The following is a 13,183-nucleotide window of genomic DNA, read 5'->3' as shown; positions in this document are numbered from 1 at the left end:
TGCTTTCTCGGAGCTGCTGTGTGTGTGTGAGAAACGGACAGCATGCTGGTGGCAGAGGAGTGTGCGTGTGTGCACACTGAAGTGTAACTGTGGCAGGAAGAACCGCATGGTGTAAACCCACTGCCCTGTGGCTTCTGGTTTGTTCCCCTGAGGACAGGCTGGCTATCAAGTGACTATAGCGAGGGACACTGGAGGGCCGGGAGGCTCTGACTCTGGAGCCACTGTCACTATAGACACCTGGGGCAGGTGACCACATACCTTGTCTGCAAATGATGAGGCCAAGGAACAGGCTAGTACAGAACCTGGGGGAGGGCGGTTAGGGTCAGTGCGGCACCTGGGCAGGGGAGGGCGGGCAAGGCCGGTGCGGCACCTGGGGGAGGGCGGGCAAGGCACCTCTGCCCACTGAGCCATCTTGACAGCCCAAGTTCCTTCAGCCTCCGCTTATGCCAGCCCTAGCTTTTTTTCTTGCCCCACAGTGCTGCGTCCACATTCCTGCCGTGAAGGTGTGTGCATGTGGCAGCCTATCACACTCTGTTGGTCTCTGCTGTGTCTGCAGCTGCTTCTCAATTATTCTCACTTCATATTTTTAAACATTATCAGCCTAGCCAGGCATGGTGGTGCACGCCTGTAATCCCAGCACTTGGGAAGCAGAGAGAGAGAGGACATCTAAGTCCGAGTCAGCCTGGTTTAGCAAACTCCAGGCCAGCCAGAGCTACACAGGAAGGCCTGTATCAGCCAGCCAAACAGCCGATGATGTCTTATTAGTCTTCAAAGGAGAGAGTTCTGGCTCTTACGTGTGGCTAAGGTGGTAAGAGCACTACCTAGTGCGTTACGGGCCTGAGTTGGACCCTGTGTGATGAGTATAAAGAATCCCTAGAAAGCCGGGCGTGGTGGCCCACACCTTAAATCCCAGCACTCAGGAGGCAGAGGCAGGCGAATCACTGAGTTCGAGGCCAGCCTGGTCTACAAAGTGAGTCCAGGACGGCCAAGGCTACACAGAGAAAGCCTGTCTTGAAAAACCAAAAAAAAAAAAAAAAGAATTCCTATAAATATAAATATATATAAGATGTAAGTTATCATGAGCACGTATATAACATGCTAAAGATTATGCAGATTTGATCACTGCTTTTCAATCTGCCTAACCTATAGGTCTCTAGAGTGTGTTATGTTACACCACAGTACGTTTGTCTCTCCCTGTGATGTGTGTGCGCGTGTGTGTGAATAGACAGCCACGGTGCTTTACACCTTCACAACAGCAAAACTCCTTCCCCCAGGGGCTGAAGAGATGGCCCAGCGGTTAAGAGCAGTGTTGCTCTTCCAGAGGTCCCTGTGTTCAATTCTTAGTGCCCACACCGAGCAGCTCATACCTCGTAACTCCCTCTGGCCTCCACAGGCAGCCTCGCTCACAGCGTGAGCGTGCACGCACATACACACAAATTAATCTTTTAAAAAGTGTTTTAAAAAAACCTCCTCCCAGCTGGGCATAGTGACAAATGCCTTTAATCCCAGCATCAGGCGTGTCTCTGTTGCCTTTAAGGACAGCCTGGTCTACAAAGTGAGTTCAAGACAGCCAAGGCTACACAGGGAAACCCTGTCTCAAAACAAAAACAGAAACCACCTTCCCCAGGTTTTCTTGCTAGGGTTGTATCTCTTACTCTCCAGCTGAGCCTTACAGGCTAGACCCTTTTTGTAGAAAAAAAAAATTTTTTTTCAATTACATTATTGGGGGATATATATGTGGAAGTCAAGTCAGCAGGCCACTGTATAGAGAGATGTTAAGTAAAGGAAGAAGGGGCCAGATGGTGAGTGGGGAGGATTTTGTGTGGGTGTGAAGCAGTGCAGGAGTAAAGGGGGAATTCTAAAGTGCCCAGAGAAAAAGGACCAAGAATCAGACTGGCCAGAAACTCCACAAGGGAAAGGCTGACACGAGGAGGTGGTGATGTTCTGATATTGGTATTGAACAATTAGCTGAATTTTATATCCAGCTAAACTAGCGCCAGGACCATAGGTGGCCTGTGACTTGCTTTCCACTGATGCCCTCACCCCTGGATTAGCATCCCTGGAGGGTTCAGCTGCCTTGGCTGCTGTAGGAGAGGAAGGAGGCAGCCATTACCCAGATTAAAAAAAAAAACAACTCAGGTCTAAGTCCAGCCCTCCCCCTGCCCACAGCTCTGCTCTGGGCTACACTCCTCTCCCTGTGGCATCAGCCTTGGTCCACAGGGAGCCCTGGCTTCTGTGATGCTGCCTGTCCCTCACCCCGCTGAGGCAGGGGTAGGCTGTTTAGGCTAAGCTGTCCACACCAGCCCTGCTCTGCCTCCTTGAGGACATCCTTCTCTGGACAAGCCACCTTTGAGGTCTCTGGGGATGTCTCAGGCACCAGTGTGCTCTCTAGAACAATGCCCCTGGAGCCAGAAGCCGGGAAGAATCCCAGTGTGACTGCTGTAGCAACCCTGGCACTATAGAAGGGGACAGAACCCATGCAGGCCTCCCTGATTTAGGGGGAGGATCCCACCCGAGAACTTTTATGCCAACCACTCTTGTAAAACACCCAGAGTCCATGAAAAGCACAGAAACCCAGGCATGAGGACACCACTGTGTCTTTAACTCACTGGTCTTTACAAAAACCCTTGACCCCAATCACTAGAGACCTGAGTCTGAGCTTCTGGGATCCGGCAGCTTCCAGCTGACCCAGGGCCATCACAGAAGTGGAAGTGCCCATAAATACCTTTACATAAATACGGGCCGGACTGCGTTTGTATGTAAACAGTCAGTTGGCTGCAGCAGTCCGTGGCTGAGCACCAGAAGGACCCGGTAGACAGGTGGGGCCTTGCCTACTCACATTTTGGTCCCAACCCAGGTCCTAGAAGAGAGCCAGTATTCCTCAGTGCGCCCTGCAGGGTCCCCATGTAAATGGTGGCCTGAGGCCTGGTCCACTTCCCTGGATTCCTTGTGTCCACAGCCAGCCCTCTTCCCCATGACCACAGGGCTGTGGTAGGTAGCTGTGTGACTAGCTGCAGCCCTCCACAGAGGCGCATAGCTTTCCAGAAGAGGTGTGGGTCCAGGAGCCCCGCGGACGCCCTCTCAGGAACCAGAGGAGGCCTAGGGCCATTGGGCTGGAGCACAGTAGTGGAACTCTGTGGAAGTCCCTCTGAGTTAGTGCTTCATGGTGCTGGGGTCCTGGGGTGCTGGTCTGCTCGAAGATAGCTGTGTGGGCACTGGGGACAGGGGAAGAAAAGAGAGTCAGCAACAAGGTGGGGGTGGGGCCCCTCCGAACAGCCACACTGTAGGCTGCCACTGCCTTCTTCCCTCATGAGCCAAGCCCAGCCCTGTCCCAGCATGGTCCAGACACATCTCCAAGGTCCAGGTTCTAGGGGTACAGAGAAGTGCGTGAGACACCCCCTTTGCCTCTGGGCAAGCTGCTTTCAACCTGTCACCTGAACTGTGGTCTCCCAGTGAGCTGGGCAACAGACATCTCATATTGTCAGCTTGGGCAGACACCAGTAATGAGACATAAAGGCATCGATTGTCCACCCACACCCAGAGGGTCCCCACATGTCCACCATGCCCACAGGGATCCCACATATCAACTCATGGCCACAGGGACCCCACATGTCCCCCCACACCCACAGGGACCCCACATGTCCACCAGCACAACCCTCTCCAGCCCACTCCCACGTTCACAGTGAGAGGTCCACTCAGCTCCCATTTTGGGAGCAGGGATTTGAGGCTGCTTGCAAAAGCCTTCGCCTAAGGCTAAGCCAATCCCATCCTCAGGAACAGGGCTGGCCCAGGACTCCCAATGGCCAACAATGTCCTCCCCACAGCCCTATCTTCAGAGACCTGCTAAACATCAAGGCTCTGGACACGGGATGGCCTAGGGTGTAGTGCCATATTGGACCACTGGGTGTCACTGTGGATAGCATTATGTACGGAGGCACCAGTCAGTAAATTGCACCTGACCTAATTGCATGGCTCTTAACGATTTGAGACCATAACCACCTTGAACAGGGTGAACATGACTCACTTATACACAGTATCACACAGTATCCAGTCTACACTGGGGGCTCCGAGCTGAGGGCTCACCTCTATCATACCTCACCCTGTAGTGTACCATGGCCAGCCTCCCACCTCCCTCTGCAGATCCTTCCCAACACCTCAGCAGGCTGAGCCTGGGGAGCCGACAAGAGACCCCCCCGGAAGGGTGCGGCCTGTCATAGGGGTGCAGTACTCCCAGCTCTGCCTTGCAGGTGGAAGGTACAGTCCCACAGAGCCTCAGGGACGAGGACTGACTCAGCTCTGCATGAGGCTCAAGCATGCAACGTGTACACGCGTGTGTCTGGTGCACACACATGTACTGGTGCATACGCACTGTAACACACGCATTTGAATTCAGCACAGTTCACATGCCTGGTGCATAGACATTACTGGGACATGCATATGCACACAGTGCACAAAGATGTAGGCACACGTGTGTGTAAACGTGGAGCACGCACACCTAGAGCATGAAGAATGCATTCACGGAACACATCCTCACCCAGCAAATGCACACCTAAAGCCCACACCCACACCCACAGACCATGTGCCTTGAGCACACACACCAGGAAGCAGCATACCTACAGCACACGTACACCAGTAGGGTATGTACCTGGAGTGCACACGCATCAGGAGGACACATATGTACACACAGTGCGTGCACAAACACTGGCGCACGCATAGTTGCCTCACATACTTTTGCCACTGCTCCGATGTGCTAACACACGTGCACATGCACTAGCTCACAGCACACTGATGTGCATGTGTATGCTGGCAAACATGCATACACTGCTGCTCACAGGCACATGGGCATACAGCACCCCCCCACCCACGGCCTCCATACTGATCACCTCGCCCTGCCTGCCTGTCGCTGCGTGAGCTACCACTGCAGTCTGCAGGCCCCTCTAGGGGAGGGCTGATGCTCAAGGCTGCCAATGCCCATGGGAAGTGGCTGGAGCTGCATGCTCTCTGGGTGCCAGGGTGGGATGGGCCAGGGGCAGGGGAATCGTCAGTCTCCCCCCAACCCCCGGAAGCTGACTCACCTTCCCGGCAAGTGGGCCCCGTGTAGCTGTCCACACAGTGACATTGCCCACTGATGGGGTCACAGTCGGCACCACCCCCACAATCACAGCGCAGGGCACAGCCAGGCCCAAAGTGGCCCCTTCTGCAATCTGGAGGGGCAGGAGATAGGAGAGAGAAGCATAAACACCACCACATCTGCCTGGACCGTGGGTGGGAAGCCCAGGTAGAGTGGGGTCCTCTGGGGAGGCCATGGGCCTCAGTTTCCCCTGAAAAGGAGAACAGTTCCTATCCACTTTATAGAAATCTGTGTTCTGTAGCCACGAGTTCCTAAATAGAAAAGCATCCCACCAGCCCTGGGCACACACTCCTGCCTGGTGCCTGGGCTGATGTGGCAGTAGCCACAGCTGCTGTCCCCAAGGCTGGATGAATTCAAAACTGCCAAGGTCAGTTCTGTACCCCGAGCAGGACAGCCCCCAACCTCAGGCAGGCAGGCTGGTCTCAAGGGGTCATGGCCACGGCTAAGTCAGGGGTGTGTTTCCACCTCATGGAGCCATCCATGCTCATGATAGCCGGATAGAGTCCCCAGACTCTTGGTCCCACAGAGCAGGGCCTAGCCTGGGCAGCTCCGGGGGACGTCTATGCTTGGTGCAGCATGACCGGCTGCTGCCCCAGTGCTCTGAGGTGGCAGGCTAGGGCAGAGGTCCTAGGAGGGCACAGTTGCCACTCTAAGGCCTGGCACGCAGGCACCGAAGCCACATGATCGATCGATGTTTGTGATTAGTGCGGACCGATCCTCGGGTCCCATGCTGGGAAGGAAGGGCCTTCCACTCACCCAGGTCACACGTGGCTCCCGTGCGCCCTGGTGGGCAAAGGCAGAGGCCGCTGACAGAGTCACAGGGTGCACCCTTGTCACAGTTACAACGTTGCTGGCAGCCGTCTCCAAAAAAGCCTGGCTTGCACCCTGTGGGGACAGTAGGCTCAGTGTCCCCTTCCCCAGATTAAACACGACAGGAAACACTAAAAGGGCTTAGTGGGGGAGGGGCTGGGTCACTCACCTCCCTCACAGAACTTGCCATGGAAGCCAGGAGGGCAGAGGCACTGGCCACTGACAGGGTCACAGGGAGCTCCCTGTTGACACTCGCAGACTTCCTGGCAGCCAGACCCATGGAAGCCAGGCGGGCAGCCTGAAGAAGGAATCGGGTTAGGGTGAGTCAAAGGCAGGAGGCGGCAGAGGCCACTAGTTTTTCCCAGAGTAGCCAAAGCACCAAATCCGAGAGCCAACAGAGGCCCCTTCCTGTGTGTCCCAGTCTCCCTCTTCCCCGGCTCACACAACACACCGCAGCAGGCCAGCCAGGGCTCACACGGCAAGGTAGAGGCCTATGACGGAGGTGACATGGAAGCCCGTCTCCGCGTGTTCTGTGTGACCCTGAGCAGGCACCTCCAGCCTCACACAGCCTGGGGTCAGGGCCATCCCATCTCTCCCCATGGGCAGTGAATGAGAAGGTGGCCATTGCTCTCATGAACCAGGACCAGCCTAGACGGGGTACGCAAGGTAAGGGGGGCACCCCCACTCACGGTGTTCACAAGCTGGACCATAGAAGCCAGGGCCACAGAGGCAAGCGCCCGTGGTGGGCTCGCAGGTGCCACTGTTCCGACAGGAACACTCCAGGAGGCAGGCAGCACCGTAGCGCCCAGCAGGGCAAGCTGTGCGGGGACGGACAAACGATTCCTCAGGTGCTGCCTGACTCAGTGTCCCTACACAGACACCCAGACCCCAAAACTCCACATCCTTCTCAGGGTCCAGAGCAGGGCCCTCCCCTGCTCCCCATCAGCCAAGTGGACAATTCAGCCAGCTGCCCTCGTACGCTCACTCACCCTGCTCACAGTGTGGCCCCATCCAGCCCAGGGGACAGGAGCAGCTGCCGTTGGTAGCATGACACAGGCCACCGTTCCTGCAGGCACAGGTGAACTCACAGCCCTTGCCAAACCGGTCCCCAGGACAGCCTAGGGGCAGAAGGCAGGCCTAGCTGAGGACTCTGGCAAGGGTTGTATGTACAGGACATGTCCCCACCCAGGCTGGCATTCACTCAACAAACGCTCCCTACGCTGCCTAGACTGGCCTTGCCCTTCACAGCATCCACTCTTCACTCAGAATCGTGGGCAGCCAGCATCAGGTCTAGTCTAGGATAAAGGGGACCACACTCTCTTTTTGTTGTTGTTTTGTTTTGTTTTTTGAGACACGGTTTCTCTGTTAGCCTTGGCTGTCCTGGACTCTTTTGTAGACCAGGTTGGCCTCGAACTCACGGCGATCCGGCCTGCCTCTGCCTCCCGAGTGCTGGGATTAAAGGTGTGCGCCACCATGCCTGGCTGGGACCACACTCTTTAGGGGAGTGTAAGCACCTGCACAGCCAGCGAGGAGTCAGGCAGCCTTTCCCATCACACATGCTCAGGGCTCAGAATGTGCACCGTGGAGATGCAGGAGCAGGAACGGCCGGCCATGTGTACTCGGAAGCGGCCTGCTGGCCACCTTGCACACGGCGTGCCCACACTGCTGCCTTTGCAGGACGCAGCCTGGCTACAGCCTAGCCTTCAGCTTCTTAGTCCTGGGAGCACCAGGCTGGGAACGAGGCTTCAGGGAACAGCCTTGTGAAGACCCAGGGAGGAGCTGCGCCTGTGGCCTTGGGACCTGGCACACTTGACCTGAGTGTGAGCCATGACTCTTGTCCCCTGTCTATCCATTGATCAGCACGCCAGCTTGTCTCTGCTGTGGACCCCGAGCCTGGGCCCGATGAAAAAGATCAGGAAGACATCAGGACACAAGTGCCACCAGGCTCAGGGGGAGTTCCCTGGCCACAGGGACAGGGACAGGCCTCGAGGGAACCAAGTCTCAAGAGCCCTGAGTGGGCGGCCTCCGAGTTGGCATGGAGTGGCCGGCTTGCCAGCAAGGCAGGCTGTTCACATGACGGTGGGGCCTGCTTCTCAGCCTCAAGGTTTCTAGGGAATCCACAGAGGCTTTGAGTGTGTGAACGTGTCCCGAGGGAACAGGCACACCCCTTCCGTAGCTCAGTGACACACCAGTGAACTGCGCATGTGCCCAGTCCCCCGCAGTTGCTCACCATGTTCACAGCGGACGCCAGTCTTCCCAGGAGAACAGATGCAAGTCCCTGACACAGGGTCACAGGCCGCCCCTGGCCCACATGCACACACATGGGCACAACTGGGACCAAAGCGACCCTGTGGGCAGGCTGTGGAGGGGGGCCAGGTGAGTAGCTGTTCCCACTTGAGCTCTGCCTAAGGCTACACCAACTGCAGGGACAGGACAGGACAAGCGAGCCAGAGCCAGCCCTCTTCTTCCTCCATGAAAAGGCTCTGCTGGGAGCTGGGCCCCAGGACATGTCTACAGAGACACTGCCACCACAGCCCCAGCTCCGCCTAGACTCCAAGTGACTCAAAAGGCCCTTCCTTCCCTGGACAGGATGCTTGGCCACTGGGTTCTATTCGGTTATCTGGGCTAGAGCTGGCCAGAACCCCGGGCCCTTTGGGGTTGCACTGATGCCCCAGGGTAGCACCCCCTCCTCACTGCCACTCTAGCTTAGTTCTGCAACAGGGTACTCAGGAATCAGGGAAGCTGGTGGGCCGGGGCCTGTCCACGCCCCCCTCCCACAGGCTGTCTGTCAGGGCCCTGTCCACGCCCCCCTCCCACAGGCTGTCTGTCAGGGCCCTGTCCACGCCCTCCCACAGGCTGTCTGTCAGGGCCCTGTCCACGCCCTCCCACAGGCTGTCTGTCAGGGCCCTGTCCACGCCCCCCTCCCACAGGCTGTCTGTCAGGGCCCTGTCCCCTCTCCCAGAAACTCAATAACCCAGCCCTGCAACCTGGCCTCTCACCGAGGCTGCAGTCGGCCCCAAGGAACCCAGCAGGGCAGTAGCAGGCTCCCGTGGCTGTGTCGCAGGAGCCACCATTGAGACACTTACAAGCTTGTTTGCAACCTGGCCCATAGTGCCCTGGTGGGCATCCTGCAGAGAGAGAGGGGCGGGGTTTGCTACACAAGCTGGGGGTGGGGCTAGAGTCACACCTGCAGCACCCCTGCACCCGTGGGATGGAAACCCTGCGAGCTGCCCCCCTCCACCCTGCACACCAGGATGGCAGACAGAACCCCAGATGCCCTGAGACAGCGGGCAACACACTCACGATGCTGACAGTTGGTGCCGTGGTAACCGGCGGCACATGTACAGGTCCCCAAAGCAGGGTCACAGGTCCAGGTCTCACCAGGACACTGGCATCGGTAACTGCAGTCTTTTCCAAAGGTGCCAGGCTGGCAGGCTGGGTATAGGTCAGGCAGGGTCAGGCCTGGCCTGGCCTTCAGGAATCCCCCAGTTGTCCCTCTCCATAAAGCAGATGTCAGGGTGAGCACCTACCCTGCTCACAGCCAGGCCCAGTGAAGCCGGGTGGACAGTGACACTCCCCAGTAACATGGTGGCAGGAGGAGCCAGGTGGGCAGCGGCAACGCTGGGCACACGCCTCTCCAAACCAGCCACGTGGACAGGCTGTGGGGAGGGAAGACTTAGAGCTCCCGGGAAAGGGACAGTGTGGGGAGCCCTGAGGTGGCCGCACAGAGCCAGCTGCCTCCCAGAATCGGGTCCATGCACTTTTGTCTATGCTCACCGTCCTGACAGTGTGAACCCCTCCATCCTGGGGGGCAGAGGCAGGACCCCGTGACATGGTGGCAGGTGGCACCTCTCCGGCAGGCACAGCGCTCCTCACAGCGGACCCCAAACATGCCATTGGCACAGGCTGTGGTGTGAGAGACAGACAGAAGGGCTGGGAATTACAGCCCCAGACCCTCTGTCCATGGAAATCTAGGGAGAAGGGGAGGCTGGCACCAGAAGCTATGGCGAGTCACTGGGTCCCCCTGAGGCCTCCAGGAGGCCCCAGGCTTGGGACTCTAAGCTGGGCTGCAAATGGTGCTGCCTACGAAGAAGGGGAACCAGTGAGCGGAAGACTCGGTGAAGGTAGACTGAGGATGAGCCACTTGTCCAGACTCTGAGGGGGGGTTGAGGCCTGGGGGTGGGGGGGAACAGGGGCCATGGGCACAGCAGCCCGGGCAGCACCCTGCAATCGTGGAGCCCTGGACAGTACAGGCTTCCAGTCCATAGACCAAGGCTTTCTCCCCGAAGCCTTGAGATGAGGCACACACCCCTCTCCCCGAAACAGAAGCACACCAGACAACCAGGCTCGCAGGTGCAGCCAGAAAGCCCTGCACCCATCTTACGGTGGGCCGCTCTGCTAAGAACCAGACCTGGCCCGTATCTTCAGCACGTAGTGAAACTGAGCCACCCCTGGCAGAACCCTCCCTCCCGCCCCCCCCCATGCCCAGCTCCCCAGAACCCACTCACAGCTCTGACACTTGTCCCCAGTCCAGCCAGCTGGGCAGTGGCAGTGGCCTGTAAGCCGGTCACATGTGCCCCCGTTAAGGCAGCTGCAGCTGAGCTGACAGCCAGCTCCATAGTGTCCAGGAAGGCACTCTGTAAAAGCAGGAGTAGGATAAGGGTCTAACTTTCCGGGCGAGAGCTCTGTCCAGGAGACACCCTTCCTGCACCTGTGGCCGTGGACAGACAGCGACCCCACCCCCAGGCTGCTGCCCCCCCCCCAACAGGGAGTCCTCCTCCTAGGACATGTCTTCCACCCAGGCCAGACAGCTCACCATTCTCACAGGCCAAGCCAGTCCAGCCCTCTGGGCACGTGCACTGGCCCAAGACGGGGTCACAGCTCCCTCCGTTGCGGCAAAGGCAGGAATGCTGACAGTTCTTGCCATACAGGCCAGCGGGGCAGGCTGGGGCCCAGAAAGCAGGAGTGAGCCCCAGCGTCCCGCCAGCAGAGACCTTTGGAGTTCCACACGTTTCCACATAACCCCGAAGCCCAATCTGATTGTCAAGCTGGAATCTTACCGGGCTGGTTCTATGACATCAGAGCCCAGGCCTGTCCTGGACCCACCAACCTGGCCTTAGGGGCATGACACTAAAGGCCAAGGTCAAGTTCCCTTCCGGTGTCCTCCCATGGGCCACTACCCAGGACGTGACCCTGAACTCCTTCCTACACAGGGCTTACCCTGCAAGCACGTGGGTCCCATCCAGCCAGGGGCACAGTGGCATTGCCCAAGGACAGGGTCACAGGAGGCACCGTTGAAACAGGTACAAGTCTGGCTGCAGTTAAGCCCATAGGTGAGGGGTGGGCAAGCTGTGAGGGGAAAGGAACCATCAGAAACATACAGGGGGTGGGGTGGGGGAGGGGCTACAGCAGGAGGTGCCCAGGGGGCTGAGCAGATCTACCATAGTCTCGGGGTCACCCGAGCAGAGCAGCCACAAAGGAGTGGACACTCAGGGCCTCACGAGCCTCACAGGCAAAGCAGGGAAGGGGCCCCAGGGCTGATCCCCCAAGGAAGGACCCATGCTCTACACAGTACCCAGGCTGAGACCCCTTACATACTCTGGGCACAGCGCGGGCCCCGGCGGCCAGCTGGGCAGACGCAGGAGCCGGTGACAGCATCACAGGTGGCCCCAGCAGAACAGTTGCAGGCACTGCTGCAGTCTAACCCAAAGAAGCCAGCCGGGCAGGCTACAGACAGAGGTGGCACTGTCAGGAGGCCCAGAGGCCAGAGACCGCCGCCCTGCACCCAGGGCCACCCCGGCCGGCACCCGGCTTACCGCGCTCACAGAAGCTTCCCCTCCAGCCGGCCGGGCAGGTGCAGGCCCCGCTGACATGGTCACAGGTCGCCCCGTGCTCACACTTGCACTTCCGCTCACAGTTGGGTCCAAAGTACCCCTGGCGGCACCCTGAGACACAAAGGCCGGCCCACCATTTGCAAGGACACCAGGTCTGGCCAGACAAAGAAGCCCCTCCCCCTCCCAACGGTGTGGACACGTGGCGGCCTTACCACACACTCCGCGCACCTGGGCCCTAGATGGGAAGTGAGACCTCGTCTTCAGGACCCAAGGGGCTGCCTCTAAGACCAGCTACCCTGACCCACTCACAGCCCATGCACAAGTCTTGGAAGTGTTCCTCTCCTCCTAGGCTGGGACAGCCCTGGATCCCCACCTGCTACTCCAGGTGAGCTTTAAGTCTGCCAGTGACAGGTAGGAGACGATGAATGCACATGTATGTTATCTGTGCACCAGAAAACTCAGGTACATGTGTATGCATGTATGTGCATAGGCAAGTGTAGTGTGTGTGTGTGTGTGTGTGTGTGTGTGTGTGTGTGTGTGTATGCATCCCTGTGTGCACAGTGAGAAAGGGGTACAAGTGCCAGGCCAGAACTCACACTGCTCACACTGTGCACCTTCGTAGCCAGCTTCACACAGGCACAGACCACTGACGGCATCACAGCTCCCATGGCCTGCACTGCAGTTGCAAGGGTGGATGCAATCGGGCCCCCAGTGTCCACTGTCACAGGCTGCAACAAAGCTCAGGGTCATCGTGTGTGAGCTCCACAGCCAGGTCAGAGCAAGGGAGGGAACCAGTGGACAAAGGGAAAGGCAAAGGGCCCACGTACCTCGCTGGCAACTGAGGCCAGTCCACCCAGGGGCACAGCTACAGCGTCCAGTGGCCGGGTGGCAGTGCCCGTCGTTGGCACAAGCACACCTCATCTGGCAGCCAGTCCCAAACCAGCCTGCCGGGCAAGCTGCTGGGCGGTGAAGAAGGTGAGTGTGGCAGCCTGGTGTGCCCACCCAGGGCCACAGGCTGAGGCCAGACGCAAGCCACACTCACCATCCTGGCAGCGGCTGCCCACAAAGCCAGGGAGGCAAAGGCAGGTTCCGGTCTCGGGGTGGCAGCTGGCACCGTGCTCACACGCAGGGCAGATCTCTTGACAGCCGAGCCCCCAGCGGCCCTCGGGACAATCTGAAGCCCACTTTTAGTTACTCTTTCCCTAGCACTCTGGCCGGCACATCGCTGTGTGCCTGACACAGCACTGAAAGCCCCTCCTGCCCCAACTCAGGAAGGGAACCGCTGTGCCCATAAAAGACTGCCCAGGAAAAAAGAGCAGGCTTCAGAATTCCAAGGCTGCAGGACACCCACCCACAGATAAGCAAACCCAACTCCTGGAAAAGCTGGACAGCAAACTAAGGAGCCTGG

At 58.3% G+C, this 13,183-nt stretch overlaps 1 protein-coding gene across 4 annotated transcripts in view; it reads right to left on the bottom strand.

The window, feature by feature from the left end:
• Positions 1-2,573: 2,573 nt before the first annotated feature.
• MEGF6 (multiple EGF like domains 6) overlaps positions 2,574-13,183 on the bottom strand; it is a 95,261-nt gene continuing 84,651 nt past the window's right edge. For 2 of the 4 annotated variants that reach the window (XM_084787237.1, XM_084787239.1), the window contains 19 exons: positions 12,818-12,949; positions 12,603-12,734; positions 12,372-12,503; positions 11,758-11,886; positions 11,540-11,668; positions 11,162-11,290; positions 10,758-10,886; positions 10,450-10,578; positions 9,719-9,847; positions 9,472-9,600; positions 9,245-9,376; positions 8,941-9,069; positions 8,172-8,300; positions 6,931-7,059; positions 6,631-6,759; positions 6,111-6,239; positions 5,888-6,016; positions 5,076-5,204; positions 2,574-3,215 (listed from right to left, as the gene is read on the bottom strand). In XM_084787237.1, the coding sequence (XP_084643363.1) occupies positions 3,154-3,215; positions 5,076-5,204; positions 5,888-6,016; positions 6,111-6,239; positions 6,631-6,759; positions 6,931-7,059; positions 8,172-8,300; positions 8,941-9,069; positions 9,245-9,376; positions 9,472-9,600; positions 9,719-9,847; positions 10,450-10,578; positions 10,758-10,886; positions 11,162-11,290; positions 11,540-11,668; positions 11,758-11,886; positions 12,372-12,503; positions 12,603-12,734; positions 12,818-12,949 (2,396 nt within the window). In that variant the 3' untranslated portion in view covers positions 2,574-3,153. The remainder of the gene's footprint in view (positions 3,216-5,075; positions 5,205-5,887; positions 6,017-6,110; positions 6,240-6,630; positions 6,760-6,930; positions 7,060-8,171; positions 8,301-8,940; positions 9,070-9,244; positions 9,377-9,471; positions 9,601-9,718; positions 9,848-10,449; positions 10,579-10,757; positions 10,887-11,161; positions 11,291-11,539; positions 11,669-11,757; positions 11,887-12,371; positions 12,504-12,602; positions 12,735-12,817; positions 12,950-13,183) is intronic. The other 2 variants (XM_084787238.1, XM_084787240.1) reach the window with 1 other exon arrangement.

This window comes from Acomys minous, assembly GCF_964271855.1.
Source record: "Acomys minous genome assembly, chromosome: 6".
NCBI classification, from domain to species: domain Eukaryota; kingdom Metazoa; phylum Chordata; class Mammalia; order Rodentia; family Muridae; genus Acomys; species Acomys minous.
This window is presented reverse-complemented; position numbering and strand designations above follow the sequence as displayed.